Below are 20226 nucleotides of genomic sequence, written 5' to 3' on the forward strand. Positions count from 1 at the left end.
AAAATTTTTTCGCATGTAATCAGAATTCTAAGTATATATTTTTAACATAAAATAGGTATTATTTTAAAATTTGATGTAATAATAAGAACATTTTTTTTACTTATTATTAGATATTGTTTATAAACATTAAAAACATAATTAATATTACAAATATTTGAAAAAACTATTCTTTGCTTGTGAGCCAGATAAAATTTGTTCGCAGATTGTATGCGGTCAGTAAGTCTCTATTTGTTGACCCCTGGTCTATAGGTACCTATAATATTACCTGTACGTATGTTATTTGTCAATTTTCTGATATTCGGTTATTAAACACCAAACAATAAACAAGTAAACAACGTGCACATTACATTAATGAGTAAATACTAAATAGTAATCTTATAAAAAAAAAATAATTTAACACGTAACTAACAAGAATATTAGCTAAATAAAAATATTTTTATTTTTTAAAGGATTTTAATCATAGATACATTATAGTCAGTATACAAATTAACCAAGTTAATATAGATAAAGGACCAGTATTCAGCAATAAAGTAAAACTTTATTTTCATTATCTATAGTTATTAATTATGTATTGTATTTATATCATAGTATATGTACTGTGTAGTATAATGATTAATGAATGTCAGCACAAATTTATAAATATTAGATTCTGAGCGGAGAGATGAATAATAAATTATCATTTTACAATGATATGTGTTTTTTTTTTTTTCATTATCTCCTTTTGGAACTGTAAAAACACTAAAAACGGTTCAATTTTTAAATTTAAATTTGGTTGCTTGTAGCAAATTGAATCTGGTTGGTACTTAGACCAATTAGAGTTTATTATTAGAGTTAAAAATAAAAAATATTTTTTAATATATCAAAAAAAAAAAAAATGAAATAAAACGAGAAGTTTTATGCAAAACTATTATTTGATAAAATTGGTTTTATTTTATTGTAAAAAAAAAAAGAAATAATCATAGATAATTCATTTTTTATGAAATATTAAAATTTATTTTTAATTTTCTATGGATGATAATATTTTCTAAATATATCAACTATTTTTAAGCTATTAGTAAACATTTTCGATTCTTTTAATTTTTTTTTTTATAAATATTAACAACAAATTTGTTACTGGTTAGAAATTCAAAAAAAAAATTTATCTAAGATTTAAAAAATTAATATTATGGTCCTCTTTCTCAAAAATAGTTCATACTGCAAACCAAAAAATTTAAAATGTTTGTATTAAGTTATTTTTTATAGACATTTTAAGTAAATATTTTAACAACGAATAATGATGTTGACTATTTTATTGTAATCCAAAAACATGGTTCACGATTACGTCTTATAACTCTTAGGTGGATTATGAATTTCACTATACCTACGCAATAATATTTTTAAACATGTAATTCAATATTAAGATGATTATACCTACTTATACCATGAACTTATTTACTTTATTTTACGATTTGGTAATATTGACTCAAAATTTTACAATAATAATATAACAATATGGTATGAGTATAAATTATCATTGTAATTATTAAATGTTAATAATGTAATAAATGCAATGTTTTTGGAAAAATTAAATTAACCTATCACAATACTTAATAGTAAAATAAGTTACTTTAATAGCATTATCAAGAAGCATATCATAAAATAAACTTTATGTACTAGACCGAATCCATACAAAATCATTTTTCATGTAGTAGGTATGTATAATAATAGGTACATCATTAAATTCAAATTCAACATATTAATTACAGAGACCCTAGTAGACACCTAATGTACTGCGAGTCTGTAAAGCGGCACCCACTTGTTCACCTTTTTTCATTTACTTATAATGTATATGGATACTAATATAATCAATTTAAAACATATTACATGGATAAATATAATTTAAAGTAATTTAAACCCACTTCTTGTAAGTACTATATTTTTTATAGATATATAGCCTATTAAGTTAAGTAAGTACCTATTTATATATATTATGCATAATATATCTAAACTTAAATAATAGGTATAAGGTATTTATTAAATTTTTTACTAATATTTAAGTTATAAAGTGTTTATCTGCATAGTTTATAATATAGACCTTAACAAGTATCGGTACATATATATATATATGTGTGTGTGTGTGTATCGTATATGACAAAGTATGATGTTTATTATGTATTTACGTATAGAGTTTATTCGGTACATCACCTATCTATAATTTATAGTCTATACAATTATAATTTAGATAAATATTGATAAGTGCCTACATTATAAATAAAAATATCATTAGATAATTAATAGATATTTAAAAAAATACAACTGCATTACAGCAATATTCCTATAAAAGCAACTTTATATTTTTAATGATTGACTTCAACTAAAATTAATGGATAAGATAGATCAGGGATCACCAATTTTTTAAGAGCCACGTTAGGAATTTTAAAATTTTTCACGGACTATCGAAATTCTGAGCACATATTTTTTACATATGATAAGTATTATTTTAAAATTGGATGTAATGAAAACATTATTTTTTATATATAAATATATGTTATTTATTCTTTGTCTGCGAGCTGAATAATACAACTTGAGTATTTATTTTTACATTTAAGATAATATTCTATGAATAATATGAAAAATCCAGATTTTGAAGATAGAAAACAAATTTAAAAAAAATCTTCATTGGGCCATCACAATGAGTACGCGAATATTAATGACCTCATTCATTTTAAAAACACCTTATATATATATATATTTTGTACTGTACACAACTATATAATAATATAATTTTTTTTAAATATAGTGTTACAATTTGTTGAAGTTAAAGTTGAAAAGGGGCCCAGTCGATTCTTAATCCGGGCCTGTGTCCACCTTTGTCTCACTCTCTATCAATGTGGTTGTTTTATATAGTACATTCGCATTTCGCATAATATCGTAAATAGAAATACCAAATATAATGAACTCTTAACTAAAACAATTAAAAACTACAAAACGAGAAAAAAAGTCTTATGTATACAGGTATGCTAAAATAAAAATATAAAAAGTATATAGTATATTATATAATGGAAAATTAGTTGTTGAGCATTTTAATTTTGTAATCAATGCAATTTCTCGCGGAAAACCGTCGAACGATGTTGACATCATCATCATAGCGTACACAAAAGTATACTGTGTTTATGTATAGTGTAAACTGTTAAGTAAACAAATACCTACATCACTCAATCGCGCACTCATGACGATAAATTATAAAAATAATAAAATAGTTATTGTTAGTTCATAGTGGATTTTTTTCGTATAGTGCAAGTTTTATTATATTTCATGTAGATACGATGCGCATAAATTATAATATTTTAATAGTGACACAATTTAAATCATATAGTAGTGCATATGTCATGGACTGTGTATGCTTACGAGATGTTACGAGTTTGATAGACGAATGAACAAATATATATACACGCAGACACACGGTGCACAGGTGTGTCACACATGGGGTAGTAATAGCTAAATATATTCGTATGGTATTTATTAATTATTACACAGAGTAGTTATTTTAATAATTTAATAGTAAACACTAGCATAGTAGCATTACTTCATAAATTTCACATTTCTATATCCTAGATAGAAATTTTTTTGAAAATTTTTTCGTTTACAAAATACAAATAGAATTTCAAACCTATAATTTATAAGTTGTAGGTTATAATTTATAATTCAATAAGTAGATAATTAAATAGTTTTGATGAGTGGTCATGAGTAGTGGACAACATTTTGTAGGAGTTTCTGTGAGACTGACTATGACAGTATGACACCACTCATTTAATTTAAAGTTTAAATTAGTTAATTAATGACTAACTAACTACAGTTGGCTTAAAATTAAATTCTTATGATGCACCTATATTCACAAAAAATATTCTGCTTTGGAATATAAAAATTAAAAATGTTTTTTGTTATTTAAAACAGTAAAATATACTACAAAAGTTTTAAGGGTTTATTTAAAATTTTTTTTATTTTCTTCATATTTTCTTCATACTTAAGCGATGCAAACAATTATAAATGATATGACAGAATGATGAATGTATATTGTATGTTTCACTATTTAGTCGTTTGTAATATATTGTCATATTAGGTATATATAATACATATACAGTTGTTGTAACTTAATATAATATATTTTAATCTGCAATCTTAGGACTAAGTACTGTTTAAAATAATGAAAAATCCATGATTGTTTTTTTATATTTTTTTTTTTTTTTGACAAAGGACGTCAACACCTAGCACATATTTTATTTTCTCCTGGTCACTCGTGTGCAATTTACAAACAAATTTTCGGTCAGAAGCACCAATTTTATGTTGATAGCTTTAATAATTTTAAAGACATTTAGAGTGAATGCGAATTAACTTATAGTTAAATAATTTAAATATAAAATTAAAAGCACAGATATTTAAATCTTTCAGTGATATATCACATATCTATGAGTAATTTTACAATGTAATAAATTACATATGCAAAAGAATAAAGAAATATATCTTTATGAATTGTGTAGGTCAAAAAAAATAAGATATCGGTTATTAAATTCTCATTTTTATAATTTGATTTGAAACGATTTACGATTATGAGCTACTCCAACCATTCTAAAAGTGATCGGCACCAAGGTTAACCAACCCATAAGAATCTAAGACGAGGCAACTACACCTGTCTACTCCCCTTAAATGTTGCCCTTGTTACAATTTAAATTTGAGATGAGATAGTAGTAAAAACTAAAAAGTAAAATCAGTGGTGAAAAAATAAAAATTTGATAATAAATATTCAGACTATTCGTGCCGTAATACGTAATATAGTATAGGAAGATAAAAATATCATAGAACTTATTTTAGTGAAATAAAAGAACCACTTGGCCACTTGGTACCTACTTCTTTTTTTTTTTACAAAAATTCGTTTATATGACACAGTTTTCCAAAGTTATTAAACTATTTAACTGTTGGTAAAATATTAAAATGCATAAAATATATATGTATAAGTTTTTTTTTAATCTTTGAATTATATTTTAAACTATTTTAACCTTTTGTGAACTAAAGGTTTAACCTATTTATAGAGTACAGCCAATGAATAAACATAGGTAATTAATTATTATTTATCATACATACAGCCCACAGGTATCAGATTTCCATAAACCTAATGACTTATACTAGTTATTGTACCTTAGTTATAAGCCACTGTGTGCGTTTTCACAGATTTTCATCTTTTTAATAATAGCAAAAATCTAAAATAATCGTACTAAATACGTGAAACAGGAAACTAAATGTTGTTTGAACGACTACAGTCTCATGAGTAAGTACCATGAATTAATATAATAATTATAAAATAACATGATTAAAAGTATCATAAACTATACAGACATTACAGACCGGTTGTACCAATATTATATTAAAAACAAAATTTGTATTTTTGGATCAGAGTACCAATTAATTGTGCTCACTTTTAATATTTTTATCTTCAGATATGACAAGTATAATTTTAACCAATATAATAATATAACATTAAATTATTATACATTCTACAAATTATATATTTTAAAATAACAAAGTATTAATTATTGTATAATTTTATTTTGTTCAAAAAAAAAAAAGTATAACTAAAGTTATACAGAATAATATAATAAATAAATAAATTCAAATAAGCGTTAGTTATTATCTAGCACAATAGTGATTTGTATTAGTCCTAAAAATTACCAAGCCATAAAAAAAGTAATTTCAAGCTCAATTAGTAAAGAAAATGAGTGTTAATGTGGTTAAAAGAATCACTCAGTAAGGCAGCAGACAGCAGTAGGTAGATATATTATAAATTATAATATAAGGAGTTTTCCTATATCGTTATCCAGACGTTATCAGTAATTTATGAAACATACAAATTTTGAATGATTATCACTGTAATGCTTCATAATAAACAAAGAGAGGCATAAATATTTAAAATTTATTATAGGTTCTAGCCATTCTAACTTTTAGGTATTCAATTGTGTTGTTCAAACTTAATCTAACTAAACTTCCTACACATAATAAACCTGTAGTTGCGTACTTGCGCATGTGATATGATTACTGATTAATGATTATACATGAATATTGACTGTTGACGTGTTCAATACGTCGTGTTGACTGTTGAACTACAGCCTACAGGTGGTAGATTTATAGAAAAGTATTGTATGCTGCAATACCTATATTATACCAGTATTATATATTATGTATATAATACATATTATATATATAAGCGCCGGACAAGTATATATAAGAAGACAAACTGCATATAATGAGACACAGAAACGTTAATCTGTGTAATATATGTTATCATATATACATCGCACGATCGATTAGATTTATATATAAACTTAAAAATAATAATACTTTATAGTTATAAGTTATAACTTATAACATACTTCAACATTATCAACATACTTCATCACGCAACAATAGCGAATTAATACGGGGTTGTCGGACCAACTATATACACAATTTTCACAATCCAGGTAGGTAGGTACCTACCTTCGTACTTATCGTCGTATACTTTCAAGATGATATTTATTTTTTTTTGTAAATATAGGGAACCTATATATCGTATGATTATAAAGATTATATAAGCATTTATAGCTTCTGTTTATGTAATTTTTAATTAAGTATCAATTAAAAATTATAATATAGACATAAAATATTAGTTTATAATAGACATAATTATTAATTATCATATAATATATATTTTATTATATAGGTATTGATATAATATTATGATGAGATATTATTAATAATTTTAATTTATAGACTTGCTACTATGCGTATATTTATAATTTACTATTCATATTATCTACTATACACAATCCATTTAAAAATATTAATTTTAAAAAAGCAATAAAAATTAAAAATGCTCAATTTTTTTTCTTATACCCCTCCCCTTTTCGTATTTTTTTTTTGTACCTATATATTATGTACTTGTGCTAATGTATCAAATATCAATATTATATATTGTTATGGATCATAGATATTACAATATTATTAGAACATGGCATTATCGTAACTATGTGTAGGTACATAGGTTATATTATATAATATATTATACTTCAAAAAACTGCAAAAAAGAAACTTATCTATACTATACCTACTATTTGTATATACCACTCGGTAAAACAGATTCTTGAAAATTATTCTGATTGTTGTTTATTATATTTACAGTATTAAATAAAATAATATATTCATTTTCAGAGAATTTTGTATCAACAAAGAAATGCACGGTCAATGCGCTTTAACTTATTTCAAGAGTAACAAGGTCATCGTTGAAAAAATATATAAAAAAATATTTCACATAATTTAATATATTTATGTATTAAATTCAGATCTAGTTGATCTAATATTATAAAATATTTAATTTAAGCTTCTGAAAATTATGGGTAAACTATAGGGTAATCATACGTCTTGTTTCAAACAGGATTTTCCCTTTTTTATTCATCGTGTCCTGTTGTCCCGACAAACTTCGAACGGGACGCTTTTTATCCCGTTTTTAAATGATGGCTTTGATTTTAATCCCATTATTTGTATACAGTGGAACCTCGATAACTCGAACTTCTATAAGTCGAATTTTCGATAACTCGAAAGAATGTCTTGGCCCCTACTTTATAACATACGAGTATCATATGTGTAACCTCTGTAAGTCGAATTTTCGATAACTCGAATTTTTTTTTCGCCCCCAACCGATTCGAGTTATCGAGGTTCCACTGTATTATTAAATAATGTTTGTATAAAAAATATCAATGTATTAAAAAAATATAAAAAAATTTTAAAAAGAACGGCATATCATAATAATAATTATTTATTTATTATTATCTTATTGTTTTAATACATTTTAACTTATATGTAATTAGAAAACATTTAAAAAATCGTTTGTCCCGTTTTCTATTTTTATAAAAATGGTCACCCTAGGGTAAACAATAAACATACTCGTATTGATATTTGGTACCATTAATAGGTAGAAAGTATATAGCCTAGTTTGATTTTAAAATTTACTTGTTGACTAATTCCAAAATGTTAATCAAGATACATTTTCTCTTTTACTTATTATTTTTAATATCGATTATAATTTTAAAAAATAGTACTTATTTATACTATAAAAATCTATAATATTAATTTTTAATTATATTTTAATAAAATTGCCGTATATTTATATGTTATATAAACAACAACAATTGTACTTCATAAAAAGGAAATAATACAATGTTATTATTAGCTCTACGAATTAATGTGAATACCTATATAAATAAAGTATACACTTTACCAATTTTATTTAAAATTAAATAATTTCTTCATTTGTACATAATTACGTAAGAATATATAACTATATTTAAATATATATATTTATTGATTTTGAAAGGATTCTCATAATATGGTATTATTAATGCTAATATAATGCGATTTAATTATTTAATTATTCATAAAAATAACACTTCGGCTAATGTAAATGTGTACCTATATTAATTCAAAAGATTATGCCACTATACAGCTTTTAGGTACATTAAAATTATACTGCGCCTGAAAAAACGGTATTTTATTTTAAGCTACCATGTTTCAAAAAGATTTGTCGATATCAAAAAAACATAATATGTACACCATGGCACGAGGTTAAATACAAAAACCGGTACCAATGTATTTACTATCTGCAAATTGTCCACGAGTGTACGAAGAAATAACAACTTTTTGATGATAGAAAACCAATTTATAGGCATACAGTATCATTTGAAATAAATATTCAACTACGAAATCGAGATGTCAATCGACAATCACATAATATATTATTATGCCATGGCTAGCATGCATATTTATTGTTTAATATGCATACGAGAGTAACAGCCAACGCATAATTTGAAATTTCTAGTGTTACATAGTTTATAGTAATATATATAGTATTATATTGAATACTCTGTGTATACATATAGCTGGATCAGATCCAGGGAAAGGAAGCAAAAGGCCAAGGCCCTCAGAGTTCACATCATACACATTATTATAATCCCAAATTTTTTTAATGAAATATTTAATCTAATAATTAAATTAAATAGGTGTAATTGTAATAAAGGTACCTGTTTAATTATTTTAATAATTTAATTTTAAAAATGTAAGTAAAAGTAATAATTCTATTACATTTTAATACATAGAAAATCAAACGACAATACTTATAAATCATATAATACATTGATATTTGGTACATCAGCTAATATTCGATCTAATTAGAAATTGTAGATATAAAAATAATACATTTTTTTTATTTAGCAAATTTTATTTTAGTAAGCGCTGCAAGTGATAGTTTTGATATATATCTTTTTGTATGTCATGTAATTCTTCTATCTGTTGTAATCGTGTAGTAGGTGTAACTTCTGAACAAATTGACCGTTTTCAATAAAAGTTATATCAATAGATTCCTTAAGACTAGAAGAATGTTTATTATTTATTATTACAACCCTTCTTTATTGTAGAGTGGCTCAATCCTTAAACTTAGTTTTGGCTCACGAATATCGAATATGTTTTTGCTTATTTATAAATAGTTGCCATCGGTTATTATAGATGAGATTGGTGCACGTTTCTAACACTTCAATTGCCTAATACGATTTGACTAATCAAATCGAAGATTTTTTTTTTTTATAATTCAACGTATACATTTAATAAATTTATATATACTTATACAATATAAATAATATACATAATTCATCAAACCAAAAGTGTTGTGGTTAGGTATATCACAACATTGACCTCCTATCAGCTTATTTGAAATTGAATATTTTACCACAAAATAATATTCTAGCATAATTTGCGATAATATGGCATAATATTTTAACAAAAAAAAAATAATCTCATAATAATATCATATAATATATTATGCAATTTGTTGTTGGCAAAAATTAGTTTAATACTTCAATACAGTTCAATTTATCATATTATGTACATTTGTGTAAATATTATATTTTACATGCTGGTATACAGCAAAGCAACTTTGATTTTTTTTTTTTCTAAATAATATTTGAATCAATATTGTTGATAAACTTTTTATTAATTTCGTCGTTATTGTGCACCGATGAACAAACAACTAAAACCAATGCAGTATTTAAATAAAATATAATTTATTGATAGTAAAATATTGAACTTTTATAAGTATGGGTAGGGATGGAGGAATAATTATTAAAACCGGAATACAAAAATTCTGAGTACCTACGTCTTTAAGAAATTATATAACTATTCGTGTAGATACATCAATATTTTAAATTAATTTAATAGGTATAATGCTCAAATGAAAAACCGTCATATGCCGAAACCACAGCTAACAAACCACCACTCAATCAATCTCTACACATCATCACCAAATTCCTCGATGAACTAAAATATATACTTAACCCCCTTCTCACTGCTTTAACATCCCTAATAAACAAAATCACACTCCCCATCGCTCCTACCCCATAACACACACCACATATTCTGTATATCCATAACACGAACACAATATAATATTGCGTAATGATGTGCTTCCAAACAATCATAATTAAATATTTATATAATAAAATAAATAATTATAACCTTTAGCTATAAGTCATTTATTAATATAATCATATACGACAAAAATCAAATATTTAATTACTGTATAATAAAATAAACAATTATAACCTTTAGCTATAAGTCATCTATTAATATAATCATGTAAGACAAAAAATTAAATATTTAATTACAATATAATAAAATGACCTATAGTCGGATCATAAGAACAATAGATAAAACACACACACACACACATAGGATATTAATTATAAAAAGGCCGGTCACACACAGTGTCCTTAGGTCTCTTTGTATAGATGATTACAAGCGAGAGCAAAAGACTACACATCGTATATACAAAGATACATAAGCATTTAAGATTGTTAATAGTAAAAATTAAATATATATCATGTATTAAAAGTTTTATAATAAAGTTAATAAGTTTAATCAAATAAAATAAGTGTTGTAATTTCTTAAGCGCATACCGGTTACCTTCAAGACGTCAATAGAGAAAACATTGTCAGAAAGAAGAAAAAGGTAACACATATATATTATATACACAATATGTATATATATAATATATATGGCCTTTTTTAGAATTATTACAATATATTGTGTCATATTTATAATTTTAAATTGTTATTAATAACTAACTTGTTGTAACATGTTGATACATTTTAATTTTAATAATAAAAAAAAAAATTAGCTATATTTTATCAATATCTTAGACAATTAATCAAATATTTTGAAAATTATCGACTTGTAACCTGTAATATCATTTTAGTTGTAAATACATGATTATATCGAAATAACTATAATAACTAATAAATAATATGTCTAATATTCCGGTACGAAGTATGGAAACAGTTAATATACCATGAGCGGAAGGAAACAAAGAATAGGAATAAGCGCATTATAAGCGATGTTCATGACCTAGCCTGCAGTAAGCCAAGCGTGACTTATCAGTATAAGTTATCGTACACTCTGACATCCAAAGTATTACCTATTTAAAATTCTCGTTTTGTACCGACTATAAAGTATAAGGTACCTATTGAATTACGCTCAATATACTTATTTTATATTACACCCACGGAAAATGACAAAATCGATACATTGCTTATAGTTGTAATAATTGATTTTCATATAAGAACTCCGTAATCTACACCTCCGCAGAGGTTTTATGTAAATCACAATTTACCAGTGAACCAAAATATAGTTATAAAATATGTGAACATCTGCTTGTAAATATTTTGTCTCAATCAAGGTGCAGATTCAGGTGCATTCATCATTAGTGGTGTATTTATGGGGGATATATCCTCTCCCTTGCCCTTTTTTGTAAGATCCGTTATAACAGTATATTTGTTGCTTAAAATTTTGTTATCCTGTGAGCTGTGAATAAAATTACCACTGATTAAATATGCATATTTATAAGTTATATGTCTACCTATATTTAATCAATGACATTACACAATAATAAAAACAACATAAAAATAGAAAATTAGAATTTATTTTATAAATAAATAAGACGTAAAGTAAGAGTATACTTTATTATGTATTTATGTTCATAAATCATTATTATAAAATGTCTTACACAGAGTAACTGAAGGTAAAAGGTTGTAATAGCTATATCCAATTATATTTAATAATGAAAGACTATTTTTAGCTGGGCACCAGCATTAAAAATATTATACACAACTTTTGAAAGACTTTTATTAATTATATATTTTATATAATTTATATACCTACCTAAGCATTAAAAAGTTATTTCATATACCCCTTCTCAAAAAAATCCTATATACACCCTTAGTCATTTTGCAGATGAAGAGGATGATTATACTTTGTTAAATATGAATTTACATAAAAAATAGTATTTATCAGATTATTATAAATTCATACCTATAAGGCTACATGACTATATTTATAGTACCTACCTATACTGTAATATACTATATTACAGATATACCTATCAATCACCAATCACCATGATATTTAATAAATAATAATAATACTATAGGTACAAGAATATTGTATAGGCAATTAATTTTATTAAATACCTATATATAATTTTTCTTAATATATAAAAATACCATTTAATACTCTTAAACGCTTATATAAATATTTTTTGTATAAATTAGAAAACTATTACTTTTTATTTACCTATACAATTTTTTTACACGCCACTGAATTATACATCTTTCTGTATAGTTTCAATCCATACAGATTATAGATTAATTTACAGTCATCTTTTCTTCCGCAGTTCCATTATTTTCTGTTGCAGTTCACTTTCCTTTTCAATATTACACGTAAGGCACATCCTTGGACCTTGGCTTTATTATTTGAACAACATAATAACGTACCTATCTTGTATCTTGTTAGCCTTGGACTTTCCTTCTATAATCAGCTTAAACAATCCTTCGTGTCATGTTATGTGGTCTATCCATTTATTTCATCTTCTAATCATATTTTTCTATAATAGCCTATTCCTTTTAATATAGTCATTATCAGCTCTGGCCTCTAGCTTTTGGCCACGTAGGTACCTACTGAATGATTGGACACATATTATGTATGTTGATTGTTGGTATATACTTACTTAAAAATTAAAACTATAAATTATAATTTAATATTTTTAATAGAGTGAATATTCCATTTCCATACACATTTGATGAAAAGTATTTGAATAATTTTTTTTATTTATTTTAAATCTTTGTAAACTGAATACTAGCCCGCCATTGGGCCTTATCTCATCATCCTTAAACTTAAAAAAAAATATTATTTATGAATTTTTTATCTTTTTTTGTGGAAACACCGTATTTTGTGTACGTTTATTGATAGTGTTATCAATTTTTAAATATTTGGTGATTCACCAATCTAGTCAGCCGTCGGTATTCAACTACATGAAGCGTCTATATAATCAAGTGATTTTACTAACGTACTAAGTTTTGCAATATTGAAATACATTTCATGCTAATTTTTATACCGTAACATTAGACTATATATTTATACTTATTGTTCAGAGTACCCCAAATATTTGAGAGGCATCAAATCATTTAAAGGAAACTACAAGTTAATTAATTAAAGATGGGTAAGGAAGATACTAACACAGAAGATAAACAAATTAAGATCAATAAATGGGATTACCTCGCTTTAAAAAATACTCTCGATGATGCAGTGAAGGAAGTATTGATTACCAAGTATAATCATGTTGAGGACTTTTCTTTGATTGACTATCGTTTGCTGATATGCACATTTGCTGTGCTGGTTGCTGGATTTGCACTTGGTTGGGATTTCTTTAATCCATTCCCAAAATCGCGTTTTGTTCTTACGGTATGTGTCGCTTTATATTTCATTACCATGGGTGCAATTACATTATATACAACATACATGGAAAAAGGTATATTTGCCGTGACTTTAGAACGAGATGAAACCGGTTTTAATCCAGATGTTGTTTGGGAAGCCAGCAGTTACATTAAAAAACATACTGGTATGTATTATTTGACTATGGTACGCAAAAATGCTACTGGTTCAGATATCAGAGAACGTGAAATATCCAAATCGGTTGCAAATTATTTTGATGAAGAAGGAACGCTATGTCAAGATATAGTGGAGAACGAAGTAACCAAAATGAGAGAAGCTGTTTTGAAATCGAAGAAAATTGAATAATTTATATTAAAATAATAGAAGACTATTATGATTAAAGTAAATTCAGAAAAATCATTTTTATTATAATTTATTGTTCATTAATTTAGATTGATTAAGACAACTTGATGATTTTTGCATTGTATATATTCATGTATGTTAACTTATAAATTATTCAAATATATATAATATGTCTAATAATAATAATAATGATTGCATTTATGATTTTATCATTCAAATTTGGATAGAATTAATTATACTATGAATGTTTAATAGTGAAGAACCTAAGTATTAATCAATCTATTATGCTATTATTTTGTGTTGAAAGTAAATAATATAAGTGGATTAAGATTATGACTTTAAACTTTTATTATTATTAAAATTTAAATAATCACATTTTTAATCAGTATGCTTTCTGTATAGTTTTCTATTCAAGAATAACTTTTTTTATAATATCCAATATTATTTTATATATTTATAAAGGCACTGATTTTTCTTAAAAATGTAATAATGTAAAGTGTGATGAATAGCATTTTATTATTTTTCAATTATTGAATCAATTTATAGTTCTGGTTATATTTTATCTGATTATTTTGTATTTAAAACTTAAAAGTAAAATTAATTTTTTAAGCATTACATATAAAACAATTAAAATTAGTATAGTATATAAATCAATATTTACTACACTTATTTTATATATACAAGTATCACAATTGATTAATATTACATATATTATAAATTTATATGGGTAATTCAATCAATAAACACAAGATATTTTAAATAATAAGTTTAATAAATGTTAATGCTCTCATTGACAACAAAAAACTTTATTAAAAAATAAAATTGACAATTTTATTTTTTATTTAAATGTTTATTAACAGCATCTTTAAGAAGTTTAATAACTTTAGGTGGATTTTCAGCTAAGATCACTGCGGTTCCAGATACAATCATGTTTGCTCCAGCCTGTAAAAAAATAAATATTTCTTTATTATTTAGTATAAAATTAAATGGTATCTAAACCATGGATTTTATTTATTAATATAATTAGGTAACAAATATTGATATTCAATGGTATAATTTTAAATATATATTTTTTTAAGTACCTATACATTAAATTATTAATTATAAAAAAATTATGATTAACTTAAGAAATGTATTCAGTGGTCTAACACAGCAAGTATATAAATGATTGATTTTATAGAAGTGACAAAAGGGTTATAATATATGTAATGATTAATATATAATATTTTATTTTATTTTTTGTAGTATTTTCCATAAACATATTCTTTTAATTGATGGCAGAGGTTTAGCTCTTCTCATTCTTGTATTATCAACTAATCTGTAATTTACTAATCAACAATCCATAGATAATTCAAGGATCTGTTCATTAAGTCCATTTATAATTATAATTTATAAATATGGGTTAAGAAATGTTATTTATTATCAATCTTGTACTTAATAGTTAATTTTAAATTAATAATATTTATTTAGTTAAATATTTTTTCACATTCTGCAGATAAGAGTAGGATGGACATTGAAAATATACTTATTAAATTGCTTAATTTTGTAATATTTTTACCATCCAAATATTTTCATAATTTTCAATTTCTATATAATAAATTATGAAATTTATCATTTGATTTGTACCTATTCAATAGAAAATTGCAGCATAAATGTTTAACAGAATCTTTATTATACCTGTAGGTATTATTTATAAGTTATAACCCATTGACTTATTCATAATTTTATTATTGTTAATAACATTTAAATCTCCATTGTTTTTTTGTAAACATAAATTAAAAAATTTTTATGTTAGTTAAAAACTGTTTGACATTAATACAAATTATTTTATTACTATTAGTGAAAGTTATATTTTTAAACATCTTACTGTTATTTGCCATTTTTGTATTTTCAATATAATTTCCATACTTTGTTTTAAATTATCTCAATAGGTACACAAATTTGTATTTTGCATCTACTAAAATCATAATATGGCTTTGTTAAAAACATGTTTAAGATACCAGACATTAAGGTGATATCTAAATCTAATCAACTGAAGACTACCAATGGAAATATTTTTTATATAACTTCAACTATTGACAGTTTTGAAACTACCAACTCTACACTATACATTGAGTATTTTTCCAATAATTTAAAAATAATAGGTTTAATTAATTCAACTCATTTTAGTTTGCATTGGTTTTAAAAGGATTTTAAATAGAGGTATGTAATTGAAAAATGATTTGTGTCATAAATCTCATTAATTTTTAAAAAATGTTAGTGGTCATTTAATATAGTGCAGATTTTTAGAACAATCTAACAAATAATACAAATATAACTTGTATTAGACATTAAGCAATAAATACAGTTTACACAATTTATATTATAAATATATTTTGACACTGTGAAGTATACGTGTTGTCATTAATTTTTAATGATGGTAGGTAATAGGTATTAAAATTATGATGTTTGACCATAACTGTTTAAATTGTTCTTAAATTAGTTTTATAGAAATGTTTAGGCATAAACTCAGAGGTGTCATTTCAGATTTTTTTTTGGGTGTGCAAGGTTTCAACTTTCAAGCAGGTCATTTTGAAATTTCACCAGGCCATATAAAAATAGATATACGTATATGTACATTGTACTTTCTCCTGCTTTCAATTATTTCTACACATCATATGGACCGAATCATTGCACCAATATAAATAGTAAAAATCAATTTAAGAAAATTTAATTTTGATCTCAGCAGGATGTAGGACAATTAGTAATATTTTAAAAGTAAAGAGTGCAATTGCACATCCTGATCCCCCCCCCCCCCAAATGATGCTCCTGCATTATTATATAGCATATTCTATTAGAAACATTGATAAAATTATATATTTTTGATATGATTATCCTTGTAAGGAATTATAAGACTGTATAGTTATATACTCACTTTAATTTTTTCCTCTATGCAATATTTTAAATTAGGAAACTGCAAAGTGAGTATCCACTATACCACTAAATATATTTAAAAAAAAATATTTAATGATTAATACCTATATAATTTATATTTTATTAATTATGGAATAATAAATAAATAATGGATTTTAAGTAGTAAAAGCTAAGTTTTTTGAATTAAACTACTGATTGACTTTAAAAACTAACATAATTTGTCTCAATAGAATGAATTGTATGTTCATTATTTAAATAAATAAAATATGAAATCAGAAATACATTTCATGATATTAAAATATAATGATCAATAACAATCATTTACAATGTTAAATTAATTAAATTTCCAATCCCTAATTAATACTAAAATAGAATATTTTAATATTTAGTTAAAAATTTATTCAATTGAATAATACACTTTTTACCTTAGCACAAACATCAATGTTATTTGGACCAATACCTCCATCAACTTCAATATCCATTGAGGGATATTTTTCTCTTAACATTTCTATTTTTGGCATCATATCAGTCATAAATTTCTGACCACCAAATCCAGGTTCAACCGTCATCACCAAAATCATATCAGCCATATCTATATATTCTTCAACAGATGTAACAGGAGTGCCAGGTTTTATTGCTAAGCCTACTTTCATGCCAGCTTCTTTAATTTTACGGCATACCAAAGGAACATCATCACATGGCTCAATGTGAAATGTGTACTGATCTACATTGGCATCAGCCATAGCAGAAATCCACTAATATAATTTTTTTTAAATAACATGAATATTAGGCAAACTTATAAATAGATATTTATTCTATGTATTAAAAATTATACTTGAATTGGATTTTGAACCATCATGTGTGTTTCCAATACAGTATTGGGCAATTTAGTTCTTAAACATTTAACAACTGGGTGTCCAAAAGTCAAATTAGGTACAAAAGTTCCATCCATAACATCCAAATGTAAATAATCTGCTCCACTATCTATCAACTTTTGAGATTCATTATATAACTGTGATAAATCAGCATTCAAAATAGATGGACCTATTTTACAAGATAATGTCTTGGACATTTTCTAAAAACAAAAAAAAAACAATAAATTATCTAATATTTTATAGTTGAAATATACAGCAGAATCTAATTAATTTAAACTAATTAAGACCCTAGGTTGTCCAATTTAAACAAAATATCCTAAGTAATGAGCCAAGGTACACCACACTTACTTAATGCTGTTCAGTAAAAAAAAAAACAATATATAAAATTTAAAAAAATACAAAAGTTGAAGAAATATGGTAAACAATACTTTTAAGTTAATTTAAGTTTGCGATACAAATCACATGGTTTACAAAATTGAGTTGATAAATTTTGAGGTTTTTTAAAATAATAAGTATAAATATTATAAAACAATTATTTGTATTAAACAAAGTCCAAGATTTTACTTAAAAATAATTTTAAGGTCAATAATAAAACTCATTTTTTTTTCATCAGCATATAGGTGTACAAAATCTCCTTATTTATTTTAAAGTTGTGATTTCTACAAATAATAGTATATAATAATACATACAAAAATTATGTTCTCATTTTCAAAAATACTACTTATTTACTAAATATAAAAAATAAACTAAATTGGATTTGTATTCCTATACAAATTTGAATTAATAAATATTTCCTAATGTCAAATGCCAGTTCAAATAAAATAGTATGAGGTTTTCACAATACTCTATCCAAATCTTAGATGTATGAGACTTAGTTGTATCCTAATTATTAATATATAAATCTACATAAAGATCTTCGTATCAATAAAATTCAAGATTATGTAACTGCCGTTCCAACAAATTTCCATAGTTCACTCCACAAATCAATAGGCTCAATATACTTCAACTTACACATACATCCACTACCTCAAAGGCGTCTAAAATGAGATGGTCCACATGATTTTATTCGCTAATTAGTATTAAGTAAATAATTTTAAACTATAATGTAGTTATATTCTTCATCTACACTATTATTATTGTCAATATGTCTAACCTACTTTAACTTATTTTATAACTATTACTACTTATAATTATTATCATGTTAAAATAGCCAAAATTATTGTTATTAATTATCTATAGATATAGACAACCTTATAGGCTAAGAATGTCTTATTATACAATTAAAAAAAATATATATATTAATCTGAATTTAATAATTTATTAAATATAATGAAATTAATTTAATCAAATAAAGATAAATTTAAATTTATAAGAGAGCATTTTTTTTTTTTAATAAATATCAAAAGGGTTACGATGGGTATGCAAATCAAGACATTAAAATGTAATAGTAACATCTTAATAGAATCATTAAAAAAAAAAATTCTAATACCTATGAAAATTTAAATTTAGTGTTTATTTAATTGATTGTGAATGAACCGAAAGAGATTTTGTCCATCAACATTTTTATCTGAGTAGATTTTGTTTGTTTCCAACAATTTTAACAATAGTATCTGATATTGTTTAATATTTATTTAAATTAAATTTCTAGTGTAATTGGATTTTAGACTAGTGAGTGTTCATTAGTTTTGGAAAGTTGATATATCGATATTGATTTTTATAAAATCAATTGTTTGACAATCAATAAGTTTGTCGCATAAAATAATGTATAAATATGAAGTAATCAAAATTTAAAATAAAAAGTTGGTGTCTCATATCTCACAGTTTTTAAGTACATGATTTAGGACGGTTTAAAAAACCGTTGAAATAACTTACTGAGTGAAGTTCAGAGGGTTGGCCCTTTGAGGGCATTTTACAATACGATTGTAAAAAAGGATTTTGGGAAGGCATAATTCTAATAAACTCCATAACAAATCTTACTGTAGTTATAGCACAGAATAGATGAATAGTACTGTGAATGCTTGCTGCACAAAAAGAAATTACATAGACTGTGCTGCGAGGACTGAGTAAAGTACGCTGCACACACGAACGCCGTCAAGCTGTTACCAGTGAGTTCATTTCCGGCGATAAGCACCTATTACAACTTCTATAGTATCATGATCTTTGAACGTTCGTCGAGCTGCAAAAGGAAATAAGAATCTGTCGGTTACGCTTAACATGTGCGGACTGCGGAGTGCAGACACAATCATCCGGTGGATAA

At 24.6% G+C, this 20226-nt stretch overlaps 2 protein-coding genes across 2 annotated transcripts; one reads left to right on the forward strand and one right to left on the reverse strand.

Moving 5' to 3' along the window:
- Window positions 1-13371: 13371 nt before the first annotated feature.
- LOC112592142 (probable signal peptidase complex subunit 2) lies at window positions 13372-14367 on the forward strand. The gene has a single exon (XM_025336141.1). The coding sequence runs from the start codon at window positions 13603-13605 to the stop codon at window positions 14182-14184; it is 582 nt and encodes a 193-aa protein (XP_025191926.1). The 5' UTR covers window positions 13372-13602; the 3' UTR covers window positions 14185-14367.
- Window positions 14368-14970: 603 nt separating this feature from the next.
- LOC112604053 (ribulose-phosphate 3-epimerase) lies at window positions 14971-19940 on the reverse strand. Its single transcript, XM_025352922.1, has 4 exons — window positions 19842-19940; window positions 17930-18169; window positions 17520-17849; window positions 14971-15123 (listed from the first exon to the last, which is right to left on the reverse strand). Exons 1-4 carry the CDS (start codon window positions 19932-19934, stop codon window positions 15013-15015), a joined length of 774 nt encoding a protein of 257 aa, XP_025208707.1. The 5' UTR covers window positions 19935-19940; the 3' UTR covers window positions 14971-15012.
- Between the last annotated feature and the right edge of the window lie 286 nt (window positions 19941-20226).

This window comes from Melanaphis sacchari, unplaced genomic scaffold (assembly GCF_002803265.2).
Source record: "Melanaphis sacchari strain LSU unplaced genomic scaffold, SCAv2.0 Contig0_pilon_pilon, whole genome shotgun sequence".
Classification (NCBI taxonomy): domain Eukaryota; kingdom Metazoa; phylum Arthropoda; class Insecta; order Hemiptera; family Aphididae; genus Melanaphis; species Melanaphis sacchari.